Source organism: Pristiophorus japonicus, chromosome 1 (genome assembly GCF_044704955.1).
Source record: "Pristiophorus japonicus isolate sPriJap1 chromosome 1, sPriJap1.hap1, whole genome shotgun sequence".
Classification (NCBI taxonomy): domain Eukaryota; kingdom Metazoa; phylum Chordata; class Chondrichthyes; family Pristiophoridae; genus Pristiophorus; species Pristiophorus japonicus.
Genome location: NC_091977.1, coordinates 172,379,106 through 172,394,569, shown reverse-complemented (window position 1 = coordinate 172,394,569; position 15,464 = coordinate 172,379,106). Strand labels below are relative to the sequence as shown.

At 39.8% G+C, this 15,464-nt stretch overlaps 1 protein-coding gene across 3 annotated transcripts; it reads left to right on the top strand.

Moving 5' to 3' along the window:
- The first annotated feature begins 5,794 nt into the window (after window positions 1–5,794).
- nr2f1a (nuclear receptor subfamily 2, group F, member 1a) lies at window positions 5,795–13,637 on the top strand. Of its 3 annotated transcripts, none has more exons than XM_070884981.1 (4): window positions 5,795–5,979; window positions 6,479–6,979; window positions 7,691–8,218; window positions 9,899–13,637. In XM_070884981.1, the coding sequence occupies exons 2-4, from the start codon at window positions 6,535–6,537 to the stop codon at window positions 10,171–10,173; spliced, it is 1,248 nt and encodes a 415-aa protein (XP_070741082.1). In that variant the 5' UTR covers window positions 5,795–5,979; window positions 6,479–6,534; the 3' UTR covers window positions 10,174–13,637. The 3 variants fall into 3 exon arrangements, with proteins under 3 accessions (XP_070741082.1, XP_070741074.1, XP_070741065.1); XM_070884973.1 differs by having other exon boundaries at window positions 5,795–6,073; XM_070884964.1 differs by having other exon boundaries at window positions 5,795–6,979.
- Window positions 13,638–15,464: the final 1,827 nt, after the last annotated feature.

Below are 15,464 nucleotides of genomic sequence, written 5' to 3'. Positions count from 1 at the left end.
GGGCGGAGGGAGTTTGATTGTGTGTGCTTTTCGAAGTTCCATCCCCGAAGCGACCACGCTTCAACAGGGCATGTGTTTACTTAGTGGTGTGAGATGAGGCTGTTCACAGAAATATCATCACAAGTGATAAGCGTAGTTCTATGGAGTCCTTAGTTAAACCGTCGATTTTTTTTTTGGTGCTAATAGATTTATGGTATCTGTTTATACGCCCATCCACCGTAATTAGCACATATGTTCTAAATAGATGGCGGTTTTGTGAGCAATAAAGCAATTACCCATTGCTGGAGCTGACAGTCCTTCCAACAAGATCCAACCACCGTCTAATTGTAAAAGTAATCTAAGCATCATTGTTTGCAATTAGTCCTGCTGAACAATCAACTCCCAAACTACTACTGTTTTGAAGGTATCTTCAGTGGGCAATGCTAAGCAATCCGAAACAAATGATTCGTATTGTCATTTTGTAAGAGTTTAAAGTTTTAATATTGAACTATCCCTTTATGATCTAATGTTTCATATAATCTGATCTGCGCTTTTAGCTCGCAGCCAGGGGCTATTTTGTAATGCACAGCATTGTCAGTTATGCACGTTATTCGTACCGTTCAGAACGTCTTCTGGTGCTATTCGTCTTTTAATTGTTTTTCTTGTTGCTAGCCCACTAGAGTGCACATTTTATACAACTACCTTTCATTCCCTATTTTAGATGCATCAAACGTGCTCCAATTTGAAAAGGTGCATCCTTCCTAATAAAGGATATTGAATTTGTTTTTGATCTTTTATGCGACGCTATAGTGGGTTTAAATAGTAGCAGCATGGAAGGTTTAGACTTTTAGCATTAGATGTGGTCTTTAAATCTGCTGTTCAAATTACACACCTAATGACCGTAATAAATGTATGTTATATTCAGCATTAATGTTCCAGATAAGTGCAGATAATATAGTCTGTAAACGTTGCCTCAACTGTAGTTAAATATTTCTGCTACCTAGCTTGCAATATGTTGTTACTGTTAGTGAAAAGAAAATTACATATTCAAATAAACTCCCTTTCGGACAGAACTAGCACCAAAAGAGTGAATAGAATGTTTTATCCATCCTGATTAGGACATTAATTGAGTTAAATTGTTTTTTGTTGGAACCAGGTCACATATATTAACAACGAAACCAGGTATGCAAGGAGTTGATAGCAACAAAAGTATTTGAAAAAGTTTTAACACTGAGCTGTTTTGTCATCCGCAGTGGTATTATTATATAAATCTACACATTCATTAAAAACTTGCTCAAGTGGAGCACCCCAGACATGTCAATGAGAGGGGATTGAGTTAAAATGTGGGTTTATTACAAGCCAATTATAAAGCCTCCAAAAATTCCTAAGGCTTTCGATTTGTTTTGAGATTACATTAAAGCAAAGGGTGAGGCAATTAGCTGCGCTGATTCTAACGGTAAATGCAGGTAAAGGCGGGTTTTCGCTTTCTCGCCAAGTTTCCATTAAGTACGATTAGATGTGTCTATTCAGATCCGATGATCCACAGAGAGAACGCCAGTAGATAAAAGGCGATGTCAAGTGACCTTCTCGTCCCTTTCACACCAAATTCACCCCCAGAATAGCCAGGGATGAATTCGGACAAAGGACCCCTCCTCTTCTCTTTGACGCTTCAAGAGACTTAAAGAACGAGAGTTAGCTTTAAAAAATTGCTTCGTGTATATTTTTATGTGTTTTAAACATCTGGATATTATTATCACACGTAGGATGTGACCTAAAAGTTCTCCGTGCCTGTTTACAGATGAGTAAAAATATCCAGAAAGCCGGTATTGCTTATATAAACAGCTAAAGCTATCCGCATCTGTCACTACCATACTTAATTTCTATGATGTGGATAAAACATAACTTACTTTAGACAAATTGGGCCGAACGAGGCACAGAAATCAAACACCAAATTCTGCAGGATTCAGCCCATCTCGGTTATGCCTCTGGAATTAACCTCTGGATGTGATCATTTAAGTAACTTAATCACCTTATTTATTGCAGCTTAAATCAAGTGAAGTTTTGCTGCAGAAAACTGAAAAATATATATTTTAAATGATGAATCAAGGAAGTATACTGTATTTCTGTTTCATTTATGTATCTCCAATAAGAACCCTGTGCATTCGGGAGGCAACGGGCGATCTCAGTAAAACCAGGCCAACGTTCGGTTGAGTAAGTTTATATTTGCAAAGCAGTGAGAGTGGGACACAGATAAAATGCTGCAGTAAACTAGAAAGACATTGAGTGTGTTGCCTTTGTGTGTATGTCATAGTTTGTCTTGGCTGTGCATTTTAGTTGCCTTCAGATTCCGTGTGTAAGTAAAGATCAGACACTTAATTCATAGCTTTCAAAACGATTCGTGGCTCGTGTTTGCATTTGAGTCGTGAAACTGCAAGCAAATGTCGCGCTAAAAAAAAGTTTTGCACCGTGGCTGACTCGATACAGCTGGAAAAGTTAAAATTCTCTTTCTTTTTTTTTTGCCCTCGGGAGCTCAGCAAAAAACCTTGGGTAATGGGACAGGTCAGCGGCCCTAACTGGGGGGAGGAGATCTAACTAAAAGACCAGCCTTTTTTTCTCCAAGATTTACAAAAGTCTACAAACCAGATGCTCTTGGTGGGTGGGTTGGATGGAAAAATCAGGGAACAAAATGCATTAATTCTGCACTGGAATATCTTCACCCTGACTGTATGATAATAATTATCATTATAACTATTAATGTTTCTTTTAAATTTACAAGGTTGTGTTTTGAAGTATCTAAAGAAGCCTGTAGCAAGCTGATATAAATTCAAGGCTATTCAAGTAGCATCTAAAGCTTGCGAAAGATACGTTACTGTTCTTTTAACTGGGAAAAGTTAACAAAAAATTCAAGGACTGGGAATTTTAATAAGGGAATTGTTTATTCTTCAGGATGGGAACTGAATGTGGATGAAGCCTTTTGATTCTGGTTGTACTTTGAAAATCAGCTCCTACCCTCAGAATCTAAAAAGCACAAGAATAACAACGTCGTTCAGTTGAACTGCATGTGACAGGTAAAGCTGAACTCCATAGGTAAGGCCAGGAATTCCCAAATACCTTCAGAAAAGTAAGCCTGAGAGCTACCGACTCCATGTCACTATGCCACCGATTCCCCGTACCTCTGGCCCGTCTGAAACCATCCGACCTCCCGCTGAAGACACTCCCTCCGCCAACCCGCCCCCCCCCCTTCTCTCCGTCTCTGTACTGCTCAATGAATCCAACATTTCTCTCAAACTCACATTGTAGAATTTCCACTTTCTTCTAACTACTTTTGCACTACCCGCTGATAAAACACTGCTGTGTTTGTTGAAATGAGAAGCACAGAAAGAGAGTGAGAGAGAGAGAGAGAGCACTGAGTGACTGAGGGCTCGGGCGGGTGGTAGCAGTGTATGTATTGTGTGTCTGTATTCCGGGGCCAGTCGATCATTTTGCTGTTCCTTTATCTGTTGACACTATCACTTAGCCAAACATTGGCCGATCGATCTTTTCATTAGGTGATCAAACAACAAATAGAGCAGGTGAGAAGCTTACTTTCTGAAGCTCACAAGTTGAGCATGTATTGGTTTCACGCCGCTCTTGATTTTTTACAAGATCACATAAATTGAAACACGGAGAGAGGGATTCCTGCCCCATGTGTACTACAAATACATATTTCTATATCTATACTCGGGTTAACTTTAAGATTAGCGACAGTACTAATCAGAACAAACTCACATATTAATAAATCCACCGTTGTTCCTTGTTTTGCTCATAAGCGCCAGAATGGCTTGGAACACACTGCTGTGACCGTGGGGAAAATATTCGGTCGATAACAGCCTTATTATCGCAGTACGTGTTGTACGATATACAGTAATAATTATTTCCTTTGCATTAACAAGCACAATAATACACCAACAGTCTTTTGGAAGCGTAGTATTTTAGCCCTACTTTAAAAGATTTGCACTGTTTCAGCGAGCCACGGGCTATTTTTGAGCGGCATTGCTAAAATCCGAGTGTGATACAGAGAATGAAAGTAAAGTTGTTACTTGCCTGCTGGCGTGCTTTGACGATTCTCGCTCCCGTCGGTTACAGGTGCCTGCTTTAAGCTCTTTACACTTCAAGCAAGTTGCAAAGAGAGAGGCAGCCTCCCTTCCAATGTCCACTCTGCCCCATTCTGTGGAGGAAAAGCCTGATGATACACTTACAGAATGTTCTCTTTGTCCCCTCTAATCTTATTCGTTTCACCTTTTCACTAATCATAAGACATGACTGAGACTTTATTTAGGGAGCGAGAGAGAGGGGGAGAGAGACGAGGTCCACTGTTGCATAGTCAATAACGGCGCTTCATCAATGCATATACAATAGGGGCGGTTGGGGATGGAATCCGATTGTAAACTGTGCTTAGTCAAGGCAACATGCAAGAATCGAATTCATTTTATTAAAATTAAACCAGTTGATCAAATTTGTGTGCGTATATGTATGTCGAATGATGCAAAAGGCCGCTGGCGTTTCTTGTTTTAAAATATATAAACAGTTATAAAGGTTCAACAAGCTGAGTTTACGCTTTATTTTTACACAAACTAAATATTAAAAGTAGGAATGGCTGCAATACATGTATTAATCCTATAGACAGTACGTTATCTTACTTATCGCTGTTTGCCACTGAGAATCAATTTTCTTTTATTAGACATACGTTTTTGTCATGGCTAATTTGAAGACAATATGTGATAAAATTGCATCTTGAAGTTTCAAACGTTGCTCCAAGTTTATATATGTGGAGCCGCGTAACCTAGAACTTGTGAAACGAGGAATAATCTGGGCTGTTTGAATCGGATTTTCATCTGTTCCGCTAATATAATGATTAATTCTGAAATTTTAGGGTTAATAACATTTGGATTAAAAGTTTAAAATACTTACGTTAAAATTCAATAAATTATTCGCATTAAACAAATCCCTCAATAAAAGCCCATCTGGTGGGTTATCCAGCTGGGTGTGTGTATTATATTTGATAATTGTCTACTGTACGCTAGATGGCAGCCGGATACAGCTGTTCTGAGATTTAATTTACGTCAAATACAAGGCACGTTAACAATCTCCGCACTTTCTGCTGGACTTATCCTACAGTTACAAGCACAGCTCCACAGTCTACAACACAATGGCAACTTTCCCTCTTCTGCAAATCACAATTGAAATCTCACCGGCATTGTAGCGAGGCATCAAAGCATAATTCAAAACAGAATAAAAATGAAATATAAAAAACAGTCGCTCACCGAATTAATATTGCAACAGCAAAAAAATTGTTTTTTTCTCTGACACAAAAGGGATGAGTTGTCCGTTTTATTTATTTATTTTCAGACAATGGTCCATTAAAATACGAAAAGAAAGTTTGATTGTCAACTAACTTTTTTTTCATAATCTGAAATTTCGAGGCTGCTCGCTGCATTGTTTTATTACAAGCATAGGGTCCTCGTGTTGCTTTTTTGTGGTGACCACAGGCGACCCATACTAATAAGGTCTCAAAGTAAATACCAGCGCAGGAGATCTAATGTAAATTTTGCTTGTCAGAGCGTCGTAGGTAATAAATAAGACGGCTAACCAATAGTGTGCAGGAGGCTGGCTAACCTTAGCCTCCCCAGCCCCAATTCAGGGCTATGACCAGTCGCCTTTGATTATCAGTTGCCAACAGCCCCTCTCTTGGCTCCTTGACATGAGCTCCATATAAGGCAGCGATCTCCATAGAAACGTGTCAGTTTCAATAGTAGTGTCAAAGTTCACTATATACAGACATTCGCGCAGATCCCCCTTTCGGAAAAATTGCTCCGCTAGTCTTCCCGTTTAAACGCATTCATTTTGTCTCCCCCTTGCATATTCTATGAGTTGTTTTTTCTTTCCTCTCTTTCTCTCTCCACTCTGCATGAGAGGTGAAAATAGGGCGCTTTAACGTCGACCGTCCTTTTTTTTGTCCTGGTGAGTTTTTTTTCTGACAATTCAGATCTTCTATTTTCTGTTCCTCTCCGGAGAAGAAGGGATTTAACACTCGTCATACTTTACTTCGGATCGCGTGGGTTTTTTTTCTCTGTGTGTGTGTGTGTGTTCCTTCGAATTGAGATCGTCTCTTTTCTTTTCCCCCCCAACTCCTATAATCTTTAACCCCTCGTTCCCTCCTATATTGGTTTCCTGAATGGCTGACTGCGTGTTGCCCTGGATCTGGCCTCCCGACACTTGCGTACCCTGATCGGGATCTTCTTTCTTTTTAATTCTTTTTTTTTGGGCCCCCATTTGTTTCGGTTACTGTTGATCAACACTCACCCATTCATTCACTGTTCCTTGTGTGTGTGTGTGTGTGTGTCTCTCTCTCTCTCTGTCTGTGTGTGTGCGTTGCTTTGATCGCAGTTTTATTCCTCTCTCTCCCTTTCCTTTTTTTCATTTTCTGTTACCACCATCCAACTCTGCTCCCTACCAACAGGACAAAAAAAAATCCGTGCGATCAACTTGTTTTCCCGCACTTTTTGGGCCCGAGATATGGCAATGGTAGTTAGTACTTGGCGAGATCCTCAGGACGACGTGGCCGGAGCTCAGGGCGGCCAGTCTGCACAAGCGCAGCCAGGCCAGCAGCAGGCGGCGTCGGGTGCTCCCCACACCCCGCAGACCCCGGGCCAGCCCGGGCCGCCCTCTACCCCGCTCGGAGGCAGCAGTCAGAGCGTCCAACTGGGCGGCGAGAAGCAGCAACCCAGCCAGCAGCAGCAGCAGCACATCGAGTGTGTGGTGTGTGGGGATAAATCCAGCGGCAAGCACTACGGCCAGTTCACATGCGAGGGCTGCAAAAGTTTCTTCAAGAGAAGTGTTCGGAGAAACTTAACGTACACATGTCGTGCCAACCGGAATTGTCCTATAGACCAGCACCACCGCAATCAGTGTCAGTACTGCCGCCTGAAGAAATGCCTCAAAGTTGGGATGAGGCGGGAAGGTGAATATTTATTTTATTACGCATCACTGTAAATGTGAGATCTCTGCTGCAAATCTCTCACTGCGCGATTTTGGTTCAATCTGACTAAATGCTTTGGCTGGAAAGTCATTCCAAAGTTGACGGAGCTAAGCTGTTAATTGTAAAATATGATTGCTTGTTTTTTTTAAAAAAGAAACAAGTTAGTTGCCATATTCTTAAAATATATTTATTTTTAAATTCGCTTAAGCTAAAAAAAAAAGCCGAACTCGCAGCTTCAAAGTTGAGAGAGTTTAACAATTACAAGCATGGCTGCATATTTTTTGTGGATTCAAATGGTTAATACATCGGTCTTTTCCCCCCCTGTAATTGTAAGTTAATCGTTTGCATTCATGCATTCGATGTTTGGAGAATTTTCCAATTGTAACCGTGGGTGGGTGTTGCAGTTTGGGAGAGTTTTTGCAATCCAGCAATTCCTGCTGCAATGTTATATGTTCGAGAATTTTTTAACAGACATAATGTGGAGTGCTCTGATGGGTAAAGCTATGTTTAGTATTTACACTTTCATGTGCTTGATTTCTATAACGTCGCATAGTGTAATGTTACATGGAGAAATTGCCCTGTTTGTGAACTTAAAAAAATGTAAAATAGTAATAAAAATAACGCGTTGCTGAGGGTGGGTTGTACTGCGCTCTGTGGATGTACATTTCCTCTCCTTTTTTCTCTTTCTGTCAGCGGTTCAGCGAGGAAGAATGCCTCCAACTCAACCAAACCCAGGCCAGTACGCGTTGACGAATGGGGACCCATTGAACGGCCATTGCTATCTGTCTGGATACATCTCCTTGCTACTGCGGGCCGAGCCTTACCCAACCTCTCGGTATGGGAGTCAGTGTATGCAGCCCAACAACATCATGGGGATCGAGAACATTTGCGAGCTAGCTGCACGATTGCTTTTCAGCGCCGTGGAATGGGCCAGGAATATCCCTTTTTTCCCAGATCTGCAGATCACAGATCAGGTGGCTCTGCTAAGGCTGACTTGGAGTGAGTTGTTTGTGCTCAATGCTGCCCAGTGCTCGATGCCGTTGCATGTGGCTCCTCTGCTGGCTGCAGCCGGGCTCCATGCCTCTCCGATGTCTGCAGATAGGGTCGTTGCCTTCATGGATCACATAAGGATCTTCCAGGAGCAAGTCGAAAAACTGAAAGCCCTCCACGTCGACTCGGCAGAATACAGCTGTCTCAAAGCTATTGTGTTATTCACATCAGGTGAGTGGTTCGGGAACAAGAGAGGGAGGGGGGTGGGGTGGAGGCGAACGGGACAGAAAGTTCAGTAAATTGGATCGAAATCAATAACGGTGCTCACTCGGTGCAGTAACAGTGCAGGAAAAAGCAGATCCCAATGATTAGTGTGGGTGGTACTTGTTTTTGTATAGGATGGTATTAGTCAAGTGCTATAACAATGATTTATTTTAACCAGGAGGGTTTTATTAAATAACATAATCTGATGTAAATCAATTGGAGATTGATCAGTAAATATTACAAATTAAACAGCCCCCGAATCTTGATAAATTATTCCTTCATCGAGAAAACTGTTGGTAAATAGAACAATCAAAGTAAGGGAGAGACACAAAAAGACGTAAACTATTGCTAATGTGATTATTACAGAAAGATAAAAATTGTATATGTTTCTTCAAACATTTCACCCCCCCCCCCCCCGCACCCCCTCCAGTTTTGACCAAACTTGTTTTGATTGTGAGCCAGAGGCGAATTCATGGGAAATCTTTCGCAAAGCTGTCCAAGCTTTCCAAAGCGAAGAGCGTTTGGATGATCGAGAGGGTGTTCTTGCCATTTTCTTTCTGGCTGGCCTGTTTGTGAGGGCCGCTTGAAGTTACTGAAGCTTGCAGGGGGGGTTTTGTGGTTTTACCTTAGGTTTCCGGATAGTATTTTCAACCTCTCATTCTGGATTCTTTCCAAGTGTTGGGTCGTGACCTAAACTTCCTATTTTACTTTATTAATTCATACGCTAAAATATGACTTCCAAGCAAATAAATTAAAGCGTTCACAGATCGTCCAAAAGCGTTTCCTAAAGAAAACGCAACAATCTGGCCCTTTATGATCTACAAAACGTTTCAAACTCGGTGGTGTACAGCAAATGTGCATGCACATATAAAATTGGATTTTTTTAATTCAGTAAATGTTATTTTTCAAAAAATTCGAGCAAAGCCCCAGCCCTCAAGTAACTGGATTAATTTTGTCTTCATTAGAATATATTTCTACATTAGTTGGAAAATGTTATAGACAATATAACCACTATGTTTACATAGTTATATTACCAAACTGTTAGTACAAAGGAGAGATTTCGCAGCATATTATGATAGCCTTGCTTTTTGTGACTGGTGTATGCATGGGCTGCACGTCTCCTTGTTTATCACTTATGCTTTTTATTTTAATTCGGTACACGATTACACCATATATTAAATAGAGTTGAGGAAAAGGCTGCATTGCCGTGGAATGCATAGGAAGTATGTGTAACGCATGCTGCAAAGGACTAGGAACAATAACACGTACCAGTATCTATCACACAGTGTTCCCAGACACTGGTGTCTCTGGCTCGGTTCTCTGCGGGAAATGGCGTACATCTGTACTTATTATTTAAGAGTGTCTTTGTTACTAATAATTCAATGCTTATGCTGGATATTTTTTGACATCAGAGACTGCATTAACCGTTTTTTTACAACAAAAAAGCAAAGAGACGTGTTATCAGATAGCTTGTCCGCCTCCAGCATGAAGAAGAGTGTGTGAGTGTGTATATGTGTCTGTGTATGTGAGAGAGAGAGAGAGAGAAATAGTGTGTGTGGATTGGTATCAAAACAATAAACCAGGATTAAAATAAAACAAAAGATCGACAGATAGCGGCACTAATTCTGTTTCTCTTCGGCTGTCAAGATGCCTGTGGCCTGTCGGATGCAGCCCATATAGAAAGCCTGCAGGAGAAATCTCAGTGTGCTCTGGAGGAATATGTGAGGAGCCAGTACCCGAACCAGCCGAGCCGCTTTGGCAAGCTCTTACTGCGACTGCCTTCTCTTCGCACCGTCTCCTCCTCGGTCATCGAACAGCTCTTCTTCGTCCGTTTGGTAGGTAAAACCCCAATTGAAACCCTCATCAGAGATATGTTACTGTCGGGGAGCAGCTTCAACTGGCCTTATATGTCCATCCAATGATGAGAGAAGGACACCCCTCCCCAAACAAAACAAAAAACACAAGCATTTTAGGCGAGCCTCCCTCTCTATTCAAGGACTTGAAAGTTCCTATAGGATGATATCTGTGAAAATAAAAGGACCTTCCAAGAGGCCAAGCTGTTGACTGTGGGATTTATTCTGTGAAAAGGAACTGAACTGCATCATATGTAGAACCACAATTACCACAAGCATCGCTTATCATTTTGTAAAATATTACTCTTTATTTTCCTTTTTTTGTAAAAATTTAAAAAAAACATCGTATGCGCATTTAAAAAAACAGAATCAGAAATTAGGGGGAAAATAACATTTTCCAAATAATTATAAAATTGTCCTGTGTCTATGTATCTATATCTGTTTTGTATTTTTTTTTCTGGTTCCAAACCAGGTTTCCTGTGATTCTATACTAATAATTTTTTGATATAACCTTTTGCTTCTTATAATGAGTGCGATTTATGTCGTCAAAGCTATGTTCTCCAAGAATTAAAATTGAAACCAGAATTAAACAAATAAATAAAAGAATTTAGCACAACATTTTAAAAAAGAAATTTTTTGTCGCTTTAAGCGTACCAACTAGCCTGCAGTATTGGCGAAACTGACGTTTTAAAAAGTGATCAGATTGTAAGAGAGCACTGCTAAATGTTAATAGAGAAAACGTGTTTTTGGAACTATCACACAGTGGGCCCTCTAAAAAAAACATGTGCATTCTGTGTCAATTCCCATTGCCTTTGTAGAAATAAAAGTTTTGGTCTGAGTGTCCAAGACACCTTTTTCTTTGATTTTAAAAAAGTCTTCATGAACTCTGGAATTCGGTTGATTGAAGTTCTTGATTTGTGTTCAGGACTGACCTTGATTAAAGTTTTGTATTACTATAACCAGTTGCTCCCCTCCCCCCCCCCCCACCCCCCCTCCACCTCCCCACATTGTCTCTGACTTTCCACGTGGAAACAAAATAGTTTTATTTTCTGTTTGTTCCCCCACCCCCAAAAACTCAGCTCCACTCCCCAGTGTTTAACCATGTAACAAAACTTTCCTGTCACTACTGCCAAGCCTGTTTACCTGTAGACTTAAAAAAAGGAACGCTACATCTAGAAAAAGTACAAGCGTTGTACTCTTGCAAACACGCTGTACTGTGGCGTTGTTCTGTGGGTATGATGGAATATTCTTGTAAAAATGGTTGTTATGTTGGAACAGTTACAAAAGTGATATAAAAGAGATCTATCGCAGCTGTGTCTGTGTTATCTGTTCACTGGTGGTGTCGTTCTCTGTTCGGTGATCGACAATATAGATTTTAGGGGACTCCCATCCCACAGATACATGGACATTAATCAGCGGGGTCTTAATAATCATATAAAGGTATAAATTCCTCATCATCTTCTAAATCATGCCATTAAAATTATGTGCTTGTTATATCTGGATAAAAATATTCGGAAGAAGATGTGAAAGAGCCCACCGCGTGGAGCTGTAAAGACTGCTGTGCCTTGCCTAGAGAAGATTGTTGTAGATTTCAGTTGCTGCTTTCATTAATGTTTTATAATCCGGGTCAAAGCTCTAGCACACACTGTCATGGGAGAGCTTTCTTTAACAACTCTGCATCGAAATTAAACCTAATAGCCAGCCCAGAGTAAAGCAGCACGGGGCACATTATGAATCCGAGAGAATGGCTGGAAGTATATGTGTGTGTGTGTGTTGGTGGGAGTGAATGTATATTGTGCGTGTGTACATGTGTGTGTGTGTGTGTGTGAGAGAGAGAGAGAGAGAGAGAGATGTAATATATATATATATATAGTGTGTGTGGGTTTTTTTCATTTTCCTCTCTATGCTCTCAAGCTTTCTCTTTGCATTTATCGAGATCCTGCTATCTGGCCGCTTGGGGTTTTTAACATTCTAGTCGCAAAGCTGCAGGATACACAAGGCGATGGCTATAGACACTTTTAGATGGAATAATTAACGTGTAAATAGATTGTCTATGTATGTTCTAATACACATGTATATATGCACCCACAACAGCAGTGTGCAGTGACAATACGTACACATGACTACACACACAAGTAAGATGAAGAACCAGAAAAAAAGAACTGAGACATTGCTGTGCACACCCTGGTTGCACTTAACATTATGGATATTTCAGGGTATTTTTTTATTCTGATCAGCGCTGTTTCAGTGGCTTTGACTACAACTTATTGCCTGTTGTCGTTATGAGCGTTGCCCCTAGGCCCCTTTTTCCCTCAACCCCGATTTTTACATTACCCTTTTGCGGCCGCCCATCGACATCAAAGCTCTAATAGATAATGATTTTTCATCGTTTCACCGTTAAATCCAATTAAAATACTGTTTAAACTTGTTAGCACAGAGTATGACAGGGGCGTCCTGTGGTATTTCATAACATCTCCGGAACTGTGGGGAATAAAAGTTGTGTTCCAAAATACATTTTTTTCCTATTTTGAAGCACTGTTTCTAATTACTTGTTTTGAATTCACTTATATAAACAAATTATTCTATTTCATGGTTCTGTTCGTGAGACCTAAGACCTGATTGCAGCATATGTGGCGACCCAGTTGTCTTTAATACCGCGCGATTCCATTCTATAGAAATTAATAGCCTTGATGTTGTCTGTGATGATATTAAACACGCTGCTCTGACACTATGTAAATACTGCACTCCACTTTCTTTTTCTAAAGATTTATTTGTACATTGAGTACAAGATTGTTTAGTAACTGATAGTCTTTTTTTACTGCCACCTGCTTTTAACCTGCGCAGACATTTTGTGAGGCTGACGCTATCTTAACGCAGTCCGTTCTAGACTCCCTGGTGATAATTATCTTTTTTTGTTATTATTTTTAATTTACATTTCCTTTTTAAGAAGTACAACTGAGCGGCTATCTCGGAAGGTTTTCCAAGGAATACATTTAATTGGAATATTCAAATATTATCAATCCTTTCAAAAGCTAAAGTGTAGACCACTGTTACAGAATATTAATGTTTAACCTGGAACTGAATGTTGAATTCAACTTTGGATGCCTGAAATTACACTTTGTGTTGCATTTGACTCTATGTATTGTGTTTCAGTCGAAGTAAAACACTGATTGCATTGGAAATGACGCGCATATTTATTATTAAAGGTTGTCCTTTTCCTCGTGGAGAAATTGCAGCCAGTCCAGTACGTTAATAATATGAGACCAGGCTCATTTAAAGCAGATGGTAGCAAACAAATATGGCGGCCTTTAAAGGTTTTTACGTACATTTAAGAAAATGTTTTCTCCTGCACAGTTTCAGCCCTTGTGAAACCGAAAAGTCAAAGCTTCTTGGAGTTATAATCTATAGTTTCGTTTCTATCATCATGATTCATTAAACAAATCTGGAAACTTTGCAGTGTGTGGTCAAGTATTAATGATCTGAGTAGTACGTGGATTATACTTTCGTATCCTAGAGGCTGTCCTCTAGTTATTTATATGTGTATTATTTAATTTTTGTACTCTGTGTACCACATTGAGTTTTATATCAAAATTGTGCATTTTTAGTGTAATAAATCACTTTTCCACACACTACTGTTTACACATTTAAATGCTGCTTTCTGTTCCTTCTCTATTTCAAATAAATTCCTCTGCAAATAATTGTATTTCTATTTTAGTAATATTATTTGTTACCTTCCCCAATAAATCCTTCTGTAGTTAAAAAAGAGGATTTTCAAATTATTTACCTGAGAAAGGATCTAATCTGCTGTGCCGTTGTGAATTTTACCCATTGACTTTACAGCATGGTTAATGGAGAGGGTGGATTGCTGGTACGCCCCAGGAACAAACTCCGAATACAAATAGACCCGCAATTAAGAAAAAGACGGTTGTTTTATATCATAATATTTCGAGCTTTCTCAAATTAAATGATCCAAAAGGTCCAGAATGCGCAAGAAGGGAATTTTGGAAAAGTAAGATATCCCGGGCTTTACATTGCAGCAACAGAAACTGAAAAGCTGGCCTTTTGATGGTGGGGGGCGGGGGGGGGGGGGTGGGGGGGGAGGTTGGAGGGGGGTTGGGGGGTATTGGTGGGAGGGTGTTGGAGGGTGGGGGGATTTTGGGGGGGGGGTTATATTGCTGTCAATGCATAAATTAATCTGAAATGAATATAAACAATTAAACGCAGGAAATGTGTATGTTTTTAACTATGATGTTAGTGTACTTTTAATAAAACATGAAACCAGCTGTATATTGTTTTTGTAATAAATCATGTGCCGTTTGCAAATATGTTTTATTATTTCATGAAGCGTTACACTTCTAATTTTTAGAAAGACAAATTTGAGAGCTGTTAGATGCAGAATTCCATTTGTTTTCCCATTTCCCCATTTGCCCTGAATTATCACAAACATTATCTTTCAATCTCTTTTTGCGCGAATTCTCTCTCAAACCTGCCGTCTGTTCTTTCCACCTGCTTCTGTTTGAATTTTCTTTAATATGGGATCTGGATTCTACTTTCTCAAACACAGTATCTTTTCTTTATTGGTTTCTCCGAATTGTCATTGAATACACTGCCCTGTTTCTTTGCCTTCTTTTCCCTTAAGCATTGCTGGCTCGACTCTTCCCCTGCTTTGCCTGAATTCCTTTCCTTTAAAACCCGAATTCTCCGCAGACACTTACTCGGTTCTTTTTTGTTTGTTTGATTGTCCTTAAAAACACGACTTTATCTTCTTTTGTCTGAATTTTTACTTTTGAATGCGCTACCTGGCCTATTCTGCCCCCTTTTGACTTCCGTTTCTCAAACGGGTTGTCCAGTCTTTTTTTTAGATGGATTTTAAGTAACCACAACGTTTGTTTAAAAAAAATCAAAAAGGGACTCCCTTAGGGATCTAACTCTGCAAAGGCTAAGCACTGTCTGCCCGTCGTTTGAAACATTTATTTGAAATAACTGTGTTTATTACAGTTCTAGTTGAGTGAAGTGAATTGATTTTCATTCCACCTGTCCATCTTCACCGCTTAACTCGGCCACTTTTTTGCACAGTTTGAGCACGTTTTTAAAATAACAAATTAAAAAGATATTTGATCGGCCTGATTTTAAGCTGCTGAGCGAATCCGTTGATGTTGTATTCAATAGGGTTTTGGAGAAAGAGATTAATCCTGAAAAGTAGTTTGTTTTAAAAACACTACTTAAATTGAGCGCCCCCCCATCGTGTTTGTCTAAAAAGGTGGTTTTATTTTACAAGCAGATGTCATTTGTCAAATCGGAAAAGTATGTTTACCTTCCAATACATTCCCATTTAACTTCTCGCATTTCCAAACCTCAAG

Excerpts from the sequence above, each read along its gene's own strand:
- nr2f1a (XM_070884981.1), top strand. The coding sequence starts at position 6,535 with ATGGCAATGGTAGTTAGTACTTGGCGAGATCCTCAGGACGACGTGGCC. Across the intron at positions 6,980-7,690 it reads AGTTGGGATGAGGCGGGAAG|CGGTTCAGCGAGGAAGAATG; the intron begins GTGAATATTTAT and ends TCTTTCTGTCAG. Across the intron at positions 8,219-9,898 it reads TATTGTGTTATTCACATCAG|ATGCCTGTGGCCTGTCGGAT; the intron begins GTGAGTGGTTCG and ends TCGGCTGTCAAG.